Here is a 23,113-nt window from a genome sequence, read left to right as displayed (position 1 = left end):
ACAATTTTTTATAATCAGTACCAGATATAAAATTACACGAATACATAACAGCAATAGGAACTTTAGTACAACCAAATAATCTCAAATAACAGAGTATGCATTTATCTCAGTAACACTACAATCTTAGAAAAATTACTACATAATCACAAACCCGTTTCAATACAAGGAAAAGACAGAAATTACTCCTGCGAGTCAACTAGTGATATCAAATGTCTGCTACAATATTCCAAACACTATTATCGAAGAAGAGCTCAAAAAAGTGGATCTTATTACAGTGTCTTTCCACTGCAATCATATCTGTATGATTGTAGAATGTATATTTCCTTAGATGGCCTAAATTGCTCTAAATATAATACCACAGGACACAAAAGTGAAAACTGCACTATCTAACCAATTAATATACAAAATATTGTCCAGCTATCTCAATCTATGAATGTTAATATTTCTGAAACAGAAAATTATCCAATAAATAAAACAACTCTTACATCAGAAACCCCAACTGCTCATCAATCCAGTACTTCTCCTACTTCTTCAACCAGACCACTACCAAATACCTCCTCCAACTCACAAAACCTACCCGAATCACTATCTAATAATACCAACATAATATCACATACTTCTATAAAAGGACAAATGTCAACATCTCCTGAAATAATAGAGTCAGAATATCAAAAAATAATAATTCCCGTTCCAAAGAAATCTGCAATTAAAAGGATTAAAAAATCTTTGAACATCGAAATCTCAATGAAACCTACAGAAGCTATTTTATCGTCAGCTACTACTCCTTGCACACTAAAATACACAGAACTATGCGAATTTATTACAAATACTATATGTATGTTCAAAGTTTCCTGAAAACGTAGCAAAAGATTATACAAATGACTTAGAAGGACTTAGCCCTGAATTGCAAATGGTACACACAAACACAAACGACCGACGTCTTAAAAACAACATTTCAAGGATCTTAAAAAGATACATGGAACAGACAACTATTCTATTACCGAGAAAGAAAGTGACGGCAACTAATAACCAATAACCAAATTCATAGTTCAATGGAATTTGAATAGCTTTTACAGCCATATCGAAAACTTAAAAATATTAATCAATGAATTCTCACCTTTAGTAATATGTTTACAAGAAATATGACTTTCTAATAATAATGTAAAATTGAAAAACTACACACCATACATCAAAAATAGATTCAGCCAGAGAAGCGAATGGAAAAACTAAAGCTACCACAAAAACACATCTACCCTGGTGGAATATCGAAATAGAAACATCTTTGAAACAAACAAAACACTCCTTTAATATATTGAAAAAACACAATTCCGCAACTAACTTAGCTAGATTTAGAGCCTTAAGAGCCAGATCCAGATTTCTAATAAAAAAATCTAAAAAAGAAAGCTGGGCCAATTATATCTCATCAATAAATTTATCTACACCAATAAGTGATATTTGGCAGAAAATAAGGAAAATAAAAGGCTCAACCAAAATTAATCATATCGACACCATTGCTACAGATAACTTAATTAAATCCGTAAACTAATTTTTCGAAACCAAAACTGTCTTTTTTCTTAATAACTTAATTACTTCAGATTAACTAGAAATCGTAGAAATCTTAGCTGATCACTATCAACTATCTTCGAGCAATGATCAATATAACTCTACATTCTTAAAACACAAAGAAAAAACCGAATTGTCAGAAATCAAAATAAAAGATATTTTATGCCCTCTCAATATACCGATTACACTAGACGAGTTAAACGAAAGCCCAGGCAATGCTAAAAAACTTCTTCAGGACCTGATGATATTCCAACAATATTTATTGAGAAACTACCTGAAACAGTAAAGAAAATTTTAGTTCACATCTTTAACAATGTTTACACAAATAAAACGTTTCCTTCAATATGGCGTCAAGCGATTATAATTCCTTTTTTAAAAATAAATAAGCCAAAAAATTTACCATCCTCCTATCGTCTAATATCGCTCACCAGTAACATTTGCAAAGCAATGGAGAGAATATTGAGTAAAAGACTGAAATGGCACTTGGAAAAGAAAAAACTATATACATACAATACAAAGCGGATACCGTTCAGACAGATCGACGGCTGATAACATTGTTGCACTAGAATCCGAAATTCATAAAGCATTTACAAATCAACAAAAAGTAATCGCAATATTTTTCGACATCAAAAAAGCTTTCGACACAACATGGACGCATTATATCTTCAAAATTATGAAAAACTGGAAAATAGATGGTAACTTTCTCGCTTTCACCAAAAACTTTCTTCAAAACAGGTCCATACAAGTAAAAACGAATGGATTCATGTCAACATCGAAATCACTTCATAATGGAATTCCTCAAGGATCGGCCTTAAGTCCACTATTATTCTTAATCGCAATAAATAATATAACAAACCACATAAAGCTTCCCGTAAAAGCTAAACTTTTTGCTGATGATATGTTAAAAGTAAAAATATAGAATTAGCTACGCAAATTTTACAGAGAACATTAAACAGCTTAGAAATGTGGTCTTTAGAGACTTGTTTAACTTTTTCAACTGAGAAGAGTAAAGTAATAATGTTTGACAAAAGAAGAGCAGAATACAACTTAAACTTGTGTCTAGATGGTCATTCTCTGATACAAGTCGGAAATCAAATTTTTGGGTGTAATATTTGACTCACAACTCACATGGACTTCACATATCAACAATTTGATCAAATCCTGTCAACAAAGAATAAACTTTTATTATAGAGTTTTATCCAATCATAGATGGAGTTCAGATACTAAAATTCTTCTAAATTTATATCAGACATTAATAAGTAGCAAACTCGACTACGGATGCATCTGTTATGAAATAGCAAATAAAAATCAACTAAAAAAACTGGATGTTAATCAAACCACATCTCTACGACAAATCTTTAGAGTCTTTAGAACTACTCCAATAAGAAGCCTTTAAGTCCTAGCAGGAGAAATGCCACTATACCTCAGAAGACAATATCTATCACTATGATACGCTTCAAAAATTCTAAGCGCAAAGGATCATACTTTTCTCGCAAGTTTAGTGGAACAATCACTAAAACAATACACAAATTACACCACCAAAACAGTACCATTTTACGAACGACTAAAAAGACTACCGTATTATATCAATCAAATGACTTTGGTACCCATAAAAATATACCAGACACCTCCCTGGACAGTTTCTTTACCAATAGTAGACCTCTCCTTACTTAATGATGATAAGCATTCACATATCTTTGCTGAGGTCAGGCTTCAGTATCATGCAAATTTACTCAAATATTCCACTTACAAATTGTTCTTCACTGATGCCTCCAAAGATTGCAACGGAGTAGCAGCTGCTACTGTATCAGAAAACGTAATGTCTGCCACTAGATTAACTGACGGCTGTAGTATTTATACCGCAGAGCACCAAGCAATACTTGACGCACTAAATCATTGTAAAACCACAAATGAAAAACAAATACTAATATTATCAGATTCATTAAGTTCTTTACAGGCCATTAAACATGTTTATCCTACACACATCAATCTATTCCTAATTAAAGACGCGTTGCAACAGCTCCAATTTTCTGGCAAAACCATATCATTTATGTGGGTCTCATCCCATGTCGGAATAACTGGTAATGAGCTAGCAGACAAAACAACGTTTGAAGCAATAAACAATGTGAACATTCCGACTACAACAGGTATACCAATATCAAATTTTTTTTATAGCCCTTTTTCTATCCGAATTGTCGAATAAAGGCCTCTCCCATTTCTCGCCATTCATCCCTGTTGTGTGCTAGGCGTTTCCACATTGGTCCAATGATCCATACCAATATCAGATACTAAAACTTTATGCAAGATTCATGTAAACAAAATCTGGCAAGAAATATGGGATCAAACAAACACAAATCTTAAAAGCATCAAACCAGACGTATCTTCAAAATATTATATACCACCACAAAATATAGTATATACCACGTATATACTATACCACCAAAAAGAAAAGACCAGGTAATTATCAGCAGACTCCGGTTTGGGCATACACGACTTACAAACGGCTACATAATCTCCAAAGAACCACCACCAATGTGCCAAAGATGCCAAAAACCTTTCACAGTCAACCATAATATAATAATAGAATGTCCAGAGTACACCTCAGCCAAGGAGATACAGACTGAAAGAAGCACTGGTTACAAAATTCAATGAAGTTCTGTCTTTTTTAAATTACTGTAAACTCTATAATAAATTATGATTTCATTTTTGTTACAAGTACATTGTACCATATTGTTGTAAGTCATGACTTCTAAAATGTATCTTATTTTCTCTATTTGCATCATAAACCTACCGCTAATAACCCTAGTTATTAAACTATCTATAATATATAAATAAAATGAAAAAAAAGTTTACCCAAATTTACCACGGGAACCTGTTTATTATAAAAGAAAGAATAAATTAGTTTCAAATAAAAAAGACATTTTTTATTTGTTGAAGAATTGTTATAAATAAACAGCTTCCGTGGTAAACTTTTTGTAAACTGTTTACTTTAACATGTGTGTAAAATCATATCCTTTCGACTAAAATAAGATTCAGCTTGTGGGTAAGAAATAAACAATGTGTTTAGAACGTTAAAGTTTAGATGTTCATCAAGTCTATATTATCCCGAAACGCAACGGTATATCAATTTGTTTATGGATATTTTAAACTAACTTATGCCATATAAAATCAAAATGGACTGGCGAATTTTGAAACTAATGGACTTAAGGATTCACCTCATAGTTTTTGTTTTTTAAATTCCATGTCGAACCTATTGAAAAATGGCATCGAAAATCGTTAAAATCAGCTTTTTTTCGGCATTTTTATCAATAAATAAATAATAAATAGGTTGCCTTAAAAAATTGTCCCGTGAGAAAATGTTTCTATTGAGAAAAATCTCAAATTTCTATTTGAGATTTTTTTTATTTCTAAAGCAATACGTAGAAATAATTGAATAGAATTTGTTTTTTTCATAAAATTAATTATAAATAAATTATTTAAGTTTATTGAAGAAGTATATATTAATTAAAAATAACTAATATAAAAATTGAAAAAAAAAAAATGTTTAAACAAATTAGATAGTTTATTTAACAACTTATTTATTTAAATATTACATTTTAGTAGTGTACGCAAAAAGTACATATAAATTAAAAAAGAAATGTCAAAATCCATATACAAGAACTAGAGATACAGTTAAAAGGGGTCAGGGACCCCTCCATCGCATCCGAGAGTTTCAAAGCCGCCCGATTGTGAAACGTGGACGATTCCGTTAAAAGGCAATCTTTTTCGAATTTGGTACATTAAAACTTTAACATATGTTCTTTCAAATGACGCTAATTAGATCTCTTAATTATTATAAACAAAGTTGGTGTCAATTTATAAAACATATTACTGAACTTCGTCCTAAATTGTTCTAGGACAAATGTTTATATAATTTTCCTGCGGGCAATAATTAAAAAGTTATTGCAATTGTTTATAAGCAACAGGTCGATACGTTTTTGCAAAACCTTTTTACAGCAAGTATTTAACAGTTATTCAAACTGATATGAATTGAAAACTATAGTTGAGTTTATATTAACTGACAAAATAATAAACGTGTTCAATAACGAGTTATTTATAAGATTTGATACATTTATCACTTTTAGTTTTCTAATTTTCCATGTCAGTGCGTTATCGATAGCCATGTTTTACTCTTATTTCATTAAACAAACAACATTTTTGATTATATCAAAATAATACTTTCATTAGATTAATTTTTTATTGCAAATAAGTGAATATTTTCTCATGTACACTTGAAAATGATTTAAAATAATATTAATTTGTAACCAGTATATAATCAAATAAAAGTATTCGTTTTTATTTGTTCTATATTTTTTATCTTACACGATTTCCCCAAAATTAATTGATGATTTAAAACTAGTGCAAACAGTGGCACAATAAATTATTAGTACTTATGACCACGCTACCAAGAAGAAGCAGAAAATTGTAAACACTTTATTTATTTCTATTTATTGTTACCACCAATTTAAAATGAAAATTTACATATCTTATCCTTCATACTGCTGTATAGACTGGAGTCTGTCCGAAGAAAACTATACTATACTATAATCTGTAAATAAAACAAGAAAATAAATTCAATTTGTAATAAGGCTATATCACCCTTTATTTCAGCAATTTTTTATTTATGTTCCCATATTTAGAGTTGATATTGATTGTTTTATAATTGTTTGTGTTTATTTGTTGTAATTACTTTGTTTTCATTATTTAATTAATTAAATAAAAAATTGCATTGTATAGTAGCCTCGTATTTCCGTGAGACTGTGTAAAATATATGTATCTGTAATAAAATCAGGCAGTGAAAAAGTACTCTACCAAGGGTCTGTAAAATTATCAATAACTCAGACGTATAATAATACAAAGTTTTAAGATTTCACTCGATATTAACATTCAGACGGGCCTGGTATAATGTTTTAAAATATGGGCAGTCAACCGGTTGAAGTTTTCATCGAACTGTTGATAAGTCCACGTGGACCAACGGCCAATGAAAACATCGTATATCGCTGTTATCTTTTGTCGGTAGACTTATTCATACTTGGGGTAAGATTATAACAGTATTTGACTGAGCTTGCGGAGTCATAAAATAGGGTATCAGGTTTCGACCGTCCAGTGTCGAAGACACGGGACGGAGAACACTTGATTGTGCAAATTTTTATAATATTTCAGTTCAGTTAAATTCAAATTTCAAATAGTGAACTGCAAGTGAGTTTGGTCGTGACTTTGTCAGTGTTCTTTCTACGGAAAACTTTTTACATTTTACGTTTTATACTTTTTTTGATACGTTTTTACGTGATTATGTTTTTATACGTTTGATACTTTTAAAATATTGCGTCCGTAGTGCGATAATAATTCTGCAGCTGAAGAAACAGTTTGCTATAACTATGGGAATACCTGAAATACACAGCGACACCACCCCCAGTTATGATCTACATTCGGACCACAGTCCCATCTTGATTACCTTAAGTACCAATATCATTTGGAAAACTCTTGCACCAAGGCTATGTTCCAGTAACACAAATTGGGTTCAATTCAAAGAAGAAATCAATGAAAAAATATCTGGAAGGAAAAAAAGGAAAAAGACAGTTAAGATTTGATTTCACGTACAGTGCGTCTGTGTATCCGCCTTATACGTATTTCGCCCTAATAGGGCTCTTCAGAGACGGAAACATTTGCGGATGACACTGGTATACTTGCATCAGACATCAACAAAATATTAGCATTTAACAAATTGCAAAATCATCTCAATGAACTAGAAGACTGGCTTAAATGCTGGAAAATAAACGTCAACACAAACAAGTCTTGTCAAGTAAATTTCATAAATCGAAGAATTATATGTCCACAACTACACCTAAATAATTCACCTATACCAATAAAAACAGAAGTAAAGTACCTGGGACTTCAACTAGACGAAAAACTTACTTGGAAATCACATATTGCAGCCAAACGACGACACCTCGACCTAAAAGTTAAAAATATGAGCTGGCTAATCAACAGAAGATCGCAACTTTCATTAGAAAACAAACCGACCATCTATAGAACAATACTCAAACCAGTGTGGACATACGGAATTGAGCTGTGGGGCTGTAGCAAATCATCCAACACCAAAATACTACAGACATAGCAGTCAAAACTATTCGTATGTTAGCTAAAGCCCCATGGTATGTGTCAAACCAAACCCTTCATGCAGACCTCAACATCCCCTTCATCAATGATGTGATTGCTGACCACTCCAGAAGATACATGAATCACAGCGCAGACTATCCAAACCATCTCATAGACGAATTATTCAACCCCCCCACTGGTTGACAGACGTCTAAAAAGACTTTGGCCAGAAGACCTAGCTGCTAGGTAAATTCCAGAGTCGTCAATGGATGACACCTGCCACAAGCCAAGAACATACATCATATTTACTTATTACTGTATTGAAGTAGATTGTAAATTAGCAATAAATAAATAAATAAATAAATAAAAAGCTGATGAAACAATGGAACCCTCTAATCAATTGGAAGATTTACAAAGGTGTGTAGTAAAACGTAAACGACATTTTCAATACCTTTCTGATGATGCCAAACGTATGCTGAATAATGTTTATGAAGGACTGTGTTCTGAATTGTCTAAATTAGAGGCAATTGCAGAAACATGTTTTTTAACCAGAGTGCCCAAAGCAATCTGCTACAAGATTATAGGAGAAACATCTTCTTCTAGACAGAAGAGAAAGGATTGTGGCAAATTCAGAAAAATAGAACCGCACTTAATTGAACCTATAACCAGAACAATATACCAAATGTATGCGGCTAATATTAGTTCGAAAGGGCATTCTCTCATGTTCAGCAACAACACTTCGATTATGTCTTAAAGCCAATAATTTTAAGTACAAAACTATAGACAAACGCCAGACACTAATGGAAGGTACTAGAATAATTTTTTTAAGAAAGAGTTATATCAGACAGATAACTGAGTATCGAAAAATGAAACGAAATATTGTTTATTTAGATGAGACCTGGTATGATACTCATGACACCGTGAAAAAAGGTTGGACAAATAATAACAAAAAGTGCTTCAACTCAGTACCGTCCAATAAAGGAAAGAGGATTATAATTTTACACTGCGGTGGAGAAAATAGATGGACCGACGATGCATTATTAATATCTGCAAAACAAATTAAAGAAGCGCCTCTGGATTATCATGACGATATGGAAAGTTCAATTTTTGAATCATGGTTTGAAAAATCTCTTCTTACGAAATTACCTAAACATAGTGTGATTGTCATGGACAACGCATCTATATCATTCAAGATTAATGAAAAAAACTCCAAATAATAGTTGGAATAAATTACAAATTCAGCAATTTTTATTTACGGAAGATTTGTATTTTGAGTCATCATATGCTAAAAAGCAATTGTTGGAGGTTTGCTCATAGTAGACAGTACGAAAAGGAATATGTTGTTGGCAACTATGCTCGTAGTAATGGGCATACTGTGCTTAACTTCCTCATTATTGTACATTGAACCCAATAGACTTAATATGGGCTGAACTTAAAGGAAATATAAGGAGAAGAAACGTTGCTCCTAAATTTTCGTCTACTGCTCTCCAGTTAATTAGAAGAGAAGTCACAAAAATCACAGCAACTAACTGGAAAAATGTAATAAACATGTGATCGGAGTGGAAAATGTCTATGTTAAATATTTACCAGCATTAACCAAATTAATTATAAGTTTAGATGGTACGAGTGATATTAGTGATAACAGTGACTCTGAGTAGATAGTAAGTACTTAATTCGAATTAGGTGTTAGTTGAAACCTTTATATCTATTGTAATTGTAGATATTCTCATTTTGCTTATACATATTTGAAAACAGGGTATAAACACACTTCTTGATAGGACAAAAGGTACAACGTTTTTAATTTAAAATAGCCAAAGTACAGGTTAGGGCGGTTAGGCTATTATAAAATATCTTCTAGGTACTATAAAAAAAGTTGTTAATAAAAGTTTTAGACCTCTTACCCATTTTAAAATTATTGAGGTTTTGAGTCTTCTCTATCACGGTGTCAAAACCAAAGTTGCGGTTCTCTAATAGAACACCCTGTATTTAAGTTAATTGAATTTAATGAATTCTCTATTGTTTCCTGATTACAATAACATAGAAATTATCAGGGTCAAAATAGGAAGTTTCAATACTTATGAGCAGTTGTGTTAATAAAACGTAAAAATTTGATCATATTCTTTAATTGTATGTGATAATAATTACTTTTTCTAGGACCGTTTCATAACATGCTCATTATTCACTATTTTTGAATAGATAATAACACCCATTACCTTACCCATGAGTAATATTTCATTACTCACGGGTCATCACTCACGGGCTAAAGTTAGTTTCAAGTGGTGAATGTCACTTTTAATATTAGTCTTACATAAACTGCAAATAAAATTACTTAAACTTGTTTATTTAACACAATTGAAATTTATATCAATAATTTACTTCGAAAATTTTTTAAAGAATTTTTATCTGTAACAATGGGCAGTATATTTTTACTTTTATACATTGTTTACTATTATGAATTTTGACGTTTATTTTGTTATTATTTTCAATGACAGTGACATTAGCGTATTTGCTGTGTTTAGTGGAATTTAAAACTTATATTTTGTTATATATTTTAAATATATTATAACATATTATACATAACAGTATAGTTATATTATTATATTATATACAGTGATGAGCGCGCTAACAACCGGCAAAATAACGCAAAAAATGGAAAACATTAAATTGTGAGATAAAAAGAAATGAAACTAGTGGAGGTGGTAGATTTAGCGATAAAAACTTATAAACTTACATCACAGAATAATAAACAATCAGAATGCCCACTCTGCTTGAAAAAATAAGTACGCGCAGATGGAATCAGCCATGTTTTAATCGGAACCAGTGATGTTCAGTGGCATTTTATCTGGTGTGCATAGAAAAATTAACCCGGTATTTTATTCGTACTTTTAGTTGAAGAATAGATTAAATTATTTCAAATGTACTAAATTTTAAATAATCGTCCTGTATTTGGCTAATGTGGGAAGCTATTGATGATTTGATTAGGCAATGGTTACTTTAACGAAAAAAGAAGTCATGGCATCTTAACTACTTTTTTTCTATCTCCTCCAGTTTTCGATATACCCTGCAAAACATACAAATTTGGGACACCCTGTACACATATAGTGTTTTAATACTCCAATAAAAAATCAATTATCAACTTTTTCTATAATGGCCTGAAAAGAAAAATAATGTGTGAAATCTTGACGTAATGAAAAATTAATTATTTCATGCCCGGCAGTAAATGGGTTCAATTAAAAATGAAATGCTCTAAACATTAAAAAATAAATATTTACACCTCTGTTTTTATTTTAGTTGATTAAGTTTTATTTTGTTAAGAAACTACATGGAACAATTTTTCTACTTTGAAGTTAAAATTCATTTTGGCTATCAGCACTTACGCACGGTTACATAGTAGCTTTGATCCGATGCCAAAATTTAATCAAAATAACACAAATATTAATTACTGACAAATTAATGAAAATGCAAAAAATGAAAACTTCTTCAGTTCAATTGGGGAAAAATATTTAAGTGCACCTACCATTTCAAACAATAATCGAACCAATTTCTCCGATTCACCGCGATATTTAGAGCCCAAAGTAGATGTCGAAACATTAAAAAATGTTGTACCACATTCTGTTGCCACAGCTTTTGCTAACATAGTTTTCCCAGTACCTGGAGGACCAACCATAAGCACACCTTTCCAAGGTCTTCTTATTCCTAGAAATATTAATCAATTTAAATTTAAATTTCAATATAAATTAAATACAACAAGTTACCGACTTAATTAGCCTCAACGGTAGAAATCAAAAGAATTATTGGATTGATAAAATTGAACAGCGATCGTGTAAACATCTTTTTATCGTTTGTTTGGATAGATATTTCTGTTATCTACGTGTTTTTTTCTTAATACTGGTTTTACTAATTACTGTGTAATAGACGAGGAAAGGAAGTACTAAACCTACCAATTTTCAGAAGCAAGATGAATCGCTGTAAAACTTTTTGCATTCGATTCGGGAAAATTTCAGGAAAGTTTGTGAACAAAATTCACGGTGGTAAAATGAAAATTGCATTTTGTGCACAAGAAAATTGTATTTCCAAAGTGCATCGAAAATGAAAATTTTACAACTAAGAAAATATCGACAGGAATGAGTTTAATTTTGTTACTCGGGGGTTTTCGAGCTCGCTGAATACGAAGATTATAACAACGATGGTCCTTGAGCTACCCGGTACCCAGGGTAAACCTCGTATTCTGAATTGTTGTGTAATTTTCATTCTAAAATAGTCAAAAACCATTACTCTTGGGTTTTTGGGGTTGCTGAACACGAATATTACGACAGCGATGATCTCCAATGTATCTGGTGCCCAGGGTACACCTGGTTATCCGAAGTTTTTTGTTAATTTGTCATTTAAGATTTTTATGAAAATGAGTAAGGGTTAAAATATGATTTCTTGAATATAAATATAAAATTTTTTTTACTAAGTAAAAAATATAATTAACAAATAATCTTATCATTCAAATTTATTTCTTCCCCATCTTCTTCTGTATCAGAAATTTGATTTTCTTCATAGTTCTTAATATTCATGCAATTTTCACCCAGCACAATTTTATCGTAACAAATTGCAAATCAATCCATTCTCTCTAAATCCACATTTTTATATAAAAAATAGTGATTTTCATAATAATTTGAAATAGAGCGAGGAGAAAAAATCGCAATTTAACTATATAACTTGTACTAGTACGTGCGAGAGAATAAGTATAAACGCACATGTGAAAGTAAAAGGCGAGAGCTACTATCGCCGTCGTTCGTAATATTCGTGTTCAAAAACCTCCCGAGTAAGACTTTTGACTTTTGAATATTCGTATTCAGTTACCTCGAAAAAACCCGAAAAATGACTGTCGACTGATTTAGAATGAAATTAATATACTCAAGGAGAGGATGTCCATCCTGAGCACCAGGTAGCTCGAGGATCATCGTCGTTATCATATTCAGCGACACATAGCCCCTCCTATTTCATTCGTGAAATGTACTCATTGACTTAGTAATGATAATGCACACATATTCTGCTTCCGAGGAGTCTAATACGTTATTCCTGATAATGAAAACTTTTCAATACAAATATTTCTCTTAATAACTTACGACAATACCCCATATAGAATATTTGTATCTACAGGCAAAGTAGAATGTTTTTTTGTTTTAACAAGCTGGTCATACTGCTGACGCTTGTACCAATGCTCAAAACCCAAACGGAACTTTCCCTATGTCTCTACACACCGATTTCATCCGTAAGCACTTCCCATCAAACCAACCATTTAAAAAGAAACTGACATTACACAGTCATCATTCCCCCCCCCCCCCCCCACAATGTTTCCATCACAAAACATATTTAATAGCTTTGACCATATTTGAGGCATTATCAGATAAAATTTACTTTTCCTTTTAGACCCCACTGATTAATAAAAAAATGGCAGCAGCCTAATAAAATCGTTTTAAATTCTAAATGTCCTGTTAATGCGATGTAACTCTCAGTTACTCAAGATGTCCAGAGGTCACTAGTAATACAGATATTTTCTACTTCTTGGGCTCTAATAATTTGCTGTTTTGATATAACATTCCTGAAGTAATAAACCTGACAAAGTTTTTCTTGTTGGCAGCTTATTTCCAGGAATCCACCTTGCAAACTTTTTAAAAGCTCGTTCTTTAACTATGGAAAACGGATGAAACGAGTTCATGCATAGGTTTAGTAAATCCATATCTATTTGTTTCTTTTGTTCTAAACTAATCTTTTTATTAATGTAAGTATCCATCACCTTTTGACGCTTGGGTGGCGGTGGCAGTATGTCAGTACTTGTAGTAGAAGTAGTCGGAACGGAGAGACATGGATCAGGAGAAGTTTCTTCAGACTGAGTTTTCGAACCAGAGGGTGTTTCAAGTTGGCTTTCTTGAATCAAAGAAAAAAATACTGAAGTATGTTTTCTTTTTAAATGGCTTCAAATTTGCTGCAGTTGATTTATAACTAAGTTTTTCTTTGCAAATATTGCATACAGCCTTCTCACTGTTAATGTCTTTCTCAAAGTGATGCCACAAAATACTAACATTTTTACGCGCAGACATGTTAAACACAAACAGTTAATAAAGTAAATATTCAGTACTCACAGAATAAATTCACATTCATTTTAGACAAAACACAAACTACAAATCAAAATGATGCTTGCTGAATAATACAAAAAGATGAATCGGGGACTCCCATGTGTTAATATTTCAAATTAAAAATAATCAATCAATGCAATATTTAGAAAGTCGAGCATAAAAGCTGCATCTTCTACAAATGTACATTTTTTGAAAATAAAATTATTACTCTTATACTAGGTAAATAATTTTGACTAAGAAAAAGACTTCTTAATTGAATATTTACAATAAATAAATCCTTTGACGAACTATCAATAAAGATTTGAAATGGAAAATGCAGATCAATCGAAAATCGAAACTCATTCATCAATCGGAATACCTACATAGTTATTTTATTTTCAACGTCAACCGATCGCCCGACTATCCACCGTCCCGAAAGAGTCGCATGTTATATACAGTGATGAGTGCCTTAAGAACCGGCAAAATAACGCAAAATATAGAAAACATAACACGTTGTGAAATAAAAAGAGATGAAAGTAGTAGAGGTGGGAAATTATCGATAGAAACCTCTAATTTACATTAAATTACATTAGAACTATCGATAGTTTCCCACCTTTAGACGTTAGCTTATGAGCTATTTAGTTGACTCAGTCATAATATTACAAGTATGACGTCGAATATTTACATTTTTTAAATTTCGCATAAAGTAAAAACTGATTGAAGGCAATAAAGCAAATGTAAGTAAACAGTTTAATTAGTAGTAATTATATAATTAATTCTGTGTTGACGAATACAGAATAACAAGCTATGATAATTCTGTATTGAGAAGAGTGTATGCGACGTCTCAAATCATAGTTTATTATTGATCATTACTTGAATGTTGGATAATATATACTCCTACTTACGTGGTCCTATACTGTTTTTACTTACATTACGTGGTACGTATTACTATGACTGAAGTCAGCCAGCTCATAAGCTAACGTCTAAAGGTGGGAAATTTTCGATAATTCTAATGTAATGTAAAGTAAATTATAGGTTAATATCGATAATTTCTCACCTCTACTACTTTCATCTCTTTTTATTTCACAACGTATTATGTTTTCTATCTTTTGCGTTATTTTGCCGGTTCTTAAGGCACTCATCCCTGTATAGTTTTGTAGTAGTACCTCAGATCAACTAATTGTACTCGTCGACGTGAAGTGTTCGTTGTTCCTCTGTTTACCTGTACACAAAACGTAGTTTTTTTTATTCAACCATCAACTAGTTGGCTTCCCAGTGAGAAACCGTAGATTCGTTAACGACAAATAAACGGTTGAATAAAACAGTTCGTTGATTAAACGCTCATCTCTACAGAACAGAACTAGTTTGGTATGCCATGCGTATTGCATGGGTTTATAGTGGGTTGGTCTTTCATAAAGCATAATAAATAAAGACAGTACTAGTTAAGCATTAGGAAGGAGCAGGTGTATTATATTAAATTTAAACTGGAGGAAAAATTACGTCTTTTAATTAAAAACAAGATATTATTTGGTATTTTCCAAATAATATCTTTGAAACCATATTTTCGTTTAGATTTTTTGGAGGTCGTAGGTGTGAAAATAAAAATTAGTTCTATAAAAAAGATAAAATTAGTATAAAAGTATAAAATTTGTTCGACGTTGAAGTGCAGGAATAATTTGATTTTGCAGTAATTGGAGACATTTGACTGCGTTTAAATTGCCTTCAATGAAAAAAGGACCAATAATATTGTCTCCCAAAATTCCAGTCCAACTCAAATGCTTATTCTCCTGAGACCAATAACGTACAAGGGATGGATTATGTTTCTTGTGAAGGAGGACTCATCTGTAAACAAAATATTTTTCAAAAAATCATTATTTGCATGGCATCTCTTAAAGTGATCATCAGGAAATATTTCTTGAGTTGTCTGCACTTTATAACAATAGTAGTTGTTTCTTTTCAAAATATTCCTCACTGTTTTTGCATTCAAATCAACTTCATCGACAATTTGTTTACTTGAACAGGGCGACGCTTCAGCCAATGCATAAACTTGAATTTCTCTAATTTCTCGTTCTTGAGAAATTTTCTTTTCGCGAGGTTGATCTGATGGGCAGCATTTTTTACATCTGCCATTAGTATAGCCAAACTTTTCAAATTGATGAATAATGGTCAGTACAGTTTTTTCTATAGGTATTGGCCTATTTTCAAAAGCCATAATAAATAAATTATTAGTTTCTTGTACTGAATTGCCCCCAAAGTACCATTTGATTATTTGTACCCGTTCTTCTAGAGATAGAGAGAACTGGAGACGTTTGGAGGAGGCCTATATCCAACAATGGATGTGAAAATGGGGCTGGATGATGATTATGATGATGACCCGTTCTTCTGTTGTATAAACAGTCGTCATATTCAATTTTTATCTTCACACTTACACGGTTACCTCCAAAAAGAAATACATAGCATAGCGTTCGGCCTGTCTCGTATGCAGTTTACCATTCAAGAGAACGGACGAATAGCGATGTTGCCAAAATTATCTTATTTTATTGGAAATTAGGTTACAATTTCGTCAAATAAAAATGCGAATCTGTAAATTTCTCATGGATTTACGAAATTTTGTACTAGTATTTGTGTCAATTAGTGTTTCATTTTTAATATCATCATCCAGTTTTGAATGGCAATATAACCGCGCCACTGATCGCCAATTTTTTGAATCGATTCAATGTTTTAATTCAAATAGGTATGTAATAAGGCAACCCTGCCGCTGTTTCGTACGTATAAGCTGGATCGGAAATAATCGTCTGGCGTTCACTAATGGGCGTGCATAAGGAATATGGACCAATGGGAAATATGATTTTATATTTGTGTTAGATATCCTGTTAAATTCTACTATACCGACCACAAACTTTTACCTACACCGTATATATATATATATATATATATATATATATATATATATATATATATATATATATAATTCTGTGAAAGTGTTAAGCAAAACAATAACACTTTATTAATGTTGGTGGGATGAATTAAATACATGAATTACCTTTAAAGAAGTCGGGCATCCACATAGGCAATACGACAGCTTCCTCCAGTAACCTTTTGGCCTCCTGAAGATCAGCAATATTATCCCAATGTACATTAGGGTTTTTTTGAATAATATCCCTTTCCAAAGTATCGGCTAATTCTCTATCCAAGATATGACATTCGAATTTTTTTTCTTCTTCCGTCTCAGGCTTCTCAGTTTTGTCTCCACTTTCTGATTCCTTCTGATCGCGTTCAGAACGGGAAGACGTGGGTCTATCATCCTTTTTAACAGACCTAGAATGTCTAGATATTTCAGATTTTCTTGCTGCAGATGAGCCTGATCTTGACGGGAGTGGTACCTTTTTCGTTTCTAACTTTCTTGCAACTGAAGGTCTCGGTTTTGGAATAATACTAAAAGAAATTTTTCACATTAAGTTGCTAGGTTTAGCATTTTGGTATTACACATTGTAGCTAGAAAGAACCAAATTGTAGACAATGTTTTACAATATGTTTCGCAAATTTTAAAATCTGTTTACAAGTTGGTTCAAGATAATTTTTGAATTCAAAATAATTTTACACCAAACATAAATCTGGCTTACTAATTTTTCTAAATAATTGGTACTTATAAAATTGCATATCCATATTTTTCTTCGTACTTACTTGTGATCAACAGGTGTAGGTGGAGGCCAAACATCTGGATCATTTTGTGAAAATGGATCAGCATTATTCATATCTCCTAAATCTCTAACAGGTTCATCCCTTCTTCTGGCTCCAATAGGAACTTCTGAGCTTGTCTCTAGTCTCAAATTTTGTAGCATCGATTTAATAATTTTAACTTCTTCATATTCAGTACTAACTTTCTTTTGTACCTAAAGTAACATTAAAAAATGTGAACCATTATTAGCTTTATGAAACTGCAAATAAAAATCATAATAAGTAAAATTTAATAAAAAAAAACTACCCTCTTCAAATAAACAGCTAGGTAGTCTTTCGGGTTATAGAGTATCCTCTTTTAAGTAGAGAAGTTGTTTGTTTTAAGAGTAAAAAGTATCAGTTCATGTGTGTTAGTAGCTACTTTTAGTTGGTTGTTATATATAAATGAAAAACTGTTTTTCCATTGTTTGTGACCATTTACAAAATTACAACTTGAATTGGCTATGATCTGTGTTTTGTAAAAAAACTACATTTAAATTTATAATATTTAACCTTTTATGTTGGAGCTTCTAACGTACATTCGTTTAGCAAATTCCCATCTGTAAACAAACGCACGTGTTGATATTCGCCCTCTCATTAGTCAAGAGGCTATTAAATATAATTTATTGCCGTAAGCCAGAGGGATTCTCGTTTTACAGATCCAAACTTGTCAGTCTGTTTAAATTCAAATTATAGCGTGTTGTTTTTTAAGTTAATATATTGTGTGTTCTATGTTATAGTTATTGTTAAGTTATTTACTGGTCGTGTTATTTTTTAGAGTTTAGTTTAAGTGCTTAGTATTCAGTTTTATAGTGTGTAGTGAACTTTTAGTATCCAAAAACAAAGTATTTTTTAATCAAAAGTAAAAATAGCTTGCGGTAATCACTTTAATAAAGGTAAGAGAAACCAATATTGTTGATGTTTCAAAAGTTAGTCCAACTACGTGGCAGAAATGTGTGCAACACGTTCAACAAAAAGTCGAGTACAAAATGTGGGAGTTGGACAATATAATAAAGAACCATATCGAACCCATAATAATAAATCCAGACGAAGACAGCACCACATGTAGCTCCTCAGACTCTGAGTAATTTAAATGGTATGTTTTTATGCTTTGATAAACTTATGACAATGCTAATTTATTCAAAATGTTTACTTTATGTATCTCTCAGTTAATGAATATTTTATTTTTCTTCAATGGAACATTAAATTTTGCTCACAATGATTAAATTTCAAAAAATTCTTACACTAATAGTTTCAAAAGTAAATATTTTTAAAAATCATATGATGCACCTCAGTACGACCCTGTTTGGCTTTCACGTGCGTTTGTTGACAATTGGGAATATGTAAAATGAATGTAGTTTATCCGTATATTTGTTGTTTAAATTGTCCAGATACGCACTTCTTTATTTTAATTGAATTATGAGTTGTTTTAAATGTAAGAGTGATATTTCCAAAGTTGCTGATTCTACACAAAAGAGATTTGAATGTAACTGTTGTCAACATCTGTATATATCATCTTGATGTTGACGGCTGCTCTTTCAAAACATTTTGAAACTATAATGGATTTAACGAAACCTGATTTTCAAATGGTTCATCTACTGAGTGGGAGCTTTGACTCATCTTTTTTATTGGATATAAATTCTGTACTACCTGCTTCGTCATCCCATATTTTTGTTTGTTCACCTTCAGTATCAGCAGATCAGGGTAGTTCAAACACCCAATTAGATGATATTATGTCACTTCCAATAAGTCTGCACCAACCAAAATACAACTCAAAATCCATGACATAGCAATAGTTACAACAAAACAAACAAAAGAACTACATATTTAAACTCAGTTCAATTTGGAACTGTTTAGACAGATGCTGCTGGGCAGATTAATTTAAACTCTGTACCAAATAATTAGTGACAGTGTATTGATAGAGCAGACAAGGGTGTTACTAATCCTATAATCCTATATTCCATACATCTTCCATTTATTCATGATACCCATTCCAGAATTCTGGAACCCTGCATAGGTTTCGCGGATGGGTACCATTGTTTTCAGAATCACTAGTGATTTGCAATATGTGACACACTAACCTACTAGGGCCTCAAGCCAATGGAGTGGGGTATATACCAAAAGCATAAAGGCACATAGGAGTAGCTTTTATATCCAAACCTGACAAAACCAGATAGCAAAAAGTGAAGTTCCCAGCACAATCTTGCCCATGTACTTTCGCTCCTAGAGCATCTTCATTTGACGAAATGCCCATGAAGATGCTCTAGGAGCGAAAGTACTTGGGCAAGATTTAATAAATAAACTGTGCTCGATATCTACCTTTTATTTTAGTAAAATTGATTCCATTTTGTTCAACTTTTTCTGTCAAGTATGTCCCAAAAATTCAATAAATTCGGAATCACTACTCGATGGAGAATGATATAAATTATATAAATAATATTTTACTGAATTAAAAGAGAACAAAAGGCCTGCTATCCATGTATTGGTTTTATAGGTTTCCATTACCTTTGTTATACAATAGTTCATCTTTTACATATATTATCACTCCGCCTGTATGAGTGTGTGTGTGAATATGAGATGCAGACAATTAATGGTTTGTGGTAGTTAATATACCATTCTAGTTGAGGTTTATTTGTTGACAAGCCCTGAATATTTGTACTGGCAATATCTGAACTGGCTCAACATATTGAACATCTTGTATTCTATTGAATACTATTTTGTATACACTACAGTTCTTGTCATATACTGTATGGTGATAGTCAATGTTGGGTATTTTTAAGGTTTCATGAGCATACAAGAAATTCATACATATAATTTCTGTTAAAGTGAACCTATCAGATTTGTGGTCCTTGGCGCACTCTGGACATACATCCTGCCTATTATTGCATGATTTAGCTAAATGCCTAAATTTCCAGCACTTTAAGCATTGAATAACATTTTTATGGTCATTAAAACATAATAGACCTCCAATCTATATGTAACTTTCGTTGCAATCTAAAATAAAATCTAGTTTTTATGCCAATTTCCAATATAACATTTGTATATCCTCTTTGTGTATATTTGTGCATTATTTTTATTTACAAAAAGAATGAAACTAGTGATATACAGAACTCTTATCAAGCCCATTCTGACCTACGTGTCAGAAACATGGATAATGACAAAGAGTGATGAAGAAGTACAGGAGGGCGGATTATGACGTAGACGCTATTATTTCGAACTTTACGGCCTGTATGACAAACCTGATATTATTAGGTCCATCAAAATAAACTGGCTGCGGTGGTTAGGTCACATAGAGAGAATGAATGAGATGGAGCCGCCAAAACATATTTATAACCAAAGAATAGATGGAGTGAGAAGGAGAGGCAGACCCAGAGCACGATTTAAGGATCAGGTGGAGGAAAACTTGAGAATGTTGGGAATACGAAACTAGAAAGCCAAGGCGAAGAATAGGAGAGAATGGAGACTTATCCCTGAGCAGGCCAAGACCCACCATGGGTTGTGGAGCCAATGATGATGATGATTTTTTATTTTTCTCAATCTGAGATATATCTATCTTCATCCTCAAGTAGTTTTTTTCTGTGCCATATATATCTTAATTTTTGGATTTTTCTTTTCTGGTCAAGTGATGGAGGATTTTATCTTGTACTGCCAGATAGTTAATGATACTCTAGGACTGGACTCTAGTGTGACAGCACATGTACACATGTTCTATGTATTGTGTTTAAGTGTACATTGGCTAATAATGAGGGACAATTGATAACATTGTTTAGAATTTTAAACAAAACTAACATATCAGCTCTCAACCTGCGGTTCTTTAATGTAGCAATGTTAAATTGAGACATTATTGTAGAATAATCTATGAAATAATTTTCAGTATTTTTTATATTTTATATTTTTTTATATTTTCTTATATAGGATTAGCTACAATATCTACTACAAGTCACACATATTTTTCTGCTCTATTAATGATGTACAATTTAAGTGATATTTATTAGTGATTAATGTGTTGTTTGGTATCAGAAAACCCGTAAAAGTTCAGACCCTATTGATCAGTAAGTTATATTTCATATTTATTGGTGAATGTTCCAGAAATTGCATTTATTTGCAATTAGAAGCACATATTCTCCTAATTGAGTTCAACAAAAACTTAAGTACTCTTCATAAAAAGTTATCAGTACTTCTACAAATAATATATTTAGAAGATAGGCCAGTACTTGATCTAAAATTTTTTAAATATGTCATGCACAAAATGTTTGTTGGATGTCAAGGGTGGTGAATATTGGGTTTGTGATGGTTGCAATCAGAATATTCATCATCAATGTGCCAATCTGACAGCATCAGAAATCAGGGTGTTGGAGTTGAAGGGTAGAAGAGTCCTTAAACTTTTTTGCGAATCCTGTGAGGAGGGTATTAAAATGATTCCTATGATGAAGAAGCAAATCAGTTCTCTTGAACAAAAGGTGGAACAACTTATTGATAAAATTAGCTCACTAGAACTGCCTAGAGATAACAAAGCCACAGATCTTGACACCATCATCCAGGAAGTGGAGGAACGTAAATTCCGTGAAAATAATATTATTATTTATAACCTCCATGAAACCAACTCTAGCACAGCACCAGCAAGAATTGAAGAAGATATGAAGAAAGTTAAACAAACTTTAAGCGTGATCAATCCCAATATTCAAGTTAATAAAGTCATTAGACTTGGTAATATCAAGAATAATATGTCACGTCCACTTAAAGTAGTCCTTGAAAATAAGAATGTAGCACTATCAATTTTAAAAAATAAAAATAAACTTGCTGCATCCAATATTAAGATTAGCTCCGATTCCACCTATCTACAGAGAAAATACCTTAGTGAACTTCGTACTAATTTGGCAGATAGGGTTTCAAAAGGTGAAGAAAATCTTACCATTAGGTACATTCGTGGCGTACCAAAAATAGTAATCCAGAAAAAAAACTGAATTCCAGGGGTACCTCCCACATTGTGTCTAATGAACTAACAGTATATTATCAGAATGTTAGAGGAATTAGAACTAAGCTTGGTGCTCTTGAAGAAAGTGCTGCTACAACTGACTATGATGTGCTTATATTTACTGAGTCGTGGTTGTGTGATGGTATCAGTAGTGACGAATTGGGACTTTTAGATTTTAATATATATCGAAAGGACCGCTCTCCATTAACTAGTGTTAAAGTAATTGGAGGGGGTGTCCTTATTGCAGTTAAAAAATGTTACTCATCGAGGTCTATTCTATTACCACATGCTCACTTGGAGGAACTGTTTGTCGAAGTTTGCACTCTGAATCAATGCTATATACTTGGTACAGTTTATCTTCCGCCTAATTCAGCCTTAATATGCTATGAGAATCATTGTATTACTGTAGAATCTGTCTGTAACATTTTTCCTGAACACAAGTTCATTCTAACAGGAGACTACAATCTGCCAAACAGCGAATGGTACCATGATGAAAGAGGTGTCTTTAGTAATAATAGTAACACTGCTACTGATACTTTAGTTGATACTTTTGCATTTCATAACCTATTTCAGCTCAATCAAATCACAAATTGCAACGGAGTTTTACTTGACC

General features: G+C 32.1%; 1 protein-coding gene across 2 annotated transcripts in view; it reads right to left on the bottom strand.

Annotated features, from left to right (window-relative positions):
- The window catches only part of LOC140452408 (katanin p60 ATPase-containing subunit A-like 1), a 47,345-nt gene that overhangs the window by 19,011 nt on the left and 5,221 nt on the right, over positions 1-23,113 (bottom strand). For both annotated transcript variants that reach the window (XM_072546642.1, XM_072546641.1), the window contains 3 exons: positions 17,493-17,701; positions 16,852-17,243; positions 11,219-11,397 (listed from right to left, as the gene is read on the bottom strand). In XM_072546642.1, the coding sequence (XP_072402743.1) occupies positions 11,219-11,397; positions 16,852-17,243; positions 17,493-17,701 (780 nt within the window). The remainder of the gene's footprint in view (positions 1-11,218; positions 11,398-16,851; positions 17,244-17,492; positions 17,702-23,113) is intronic.

This window comes from Diabrotica undecimpunctata, chromosome 10 (genome assembly GCF_040954645.1).
Source record: "Diabrotica undecimpunctata isolate CICGRU chromosome 10, icDiaUnde3, whole genome shotgun sequence".
Classification (NCBI taxonomy): Eukaryota; Metazoa; Arthropoda; class Insecta; order Coleoptera; family Chrysomelidae; genus Diabrotica; species Diabrotica undecimpunctata.
Note: the sequence above shows the minus strand (reverse complement) of the source record. Positions and strands in the feature narration are given on the sequence as shown.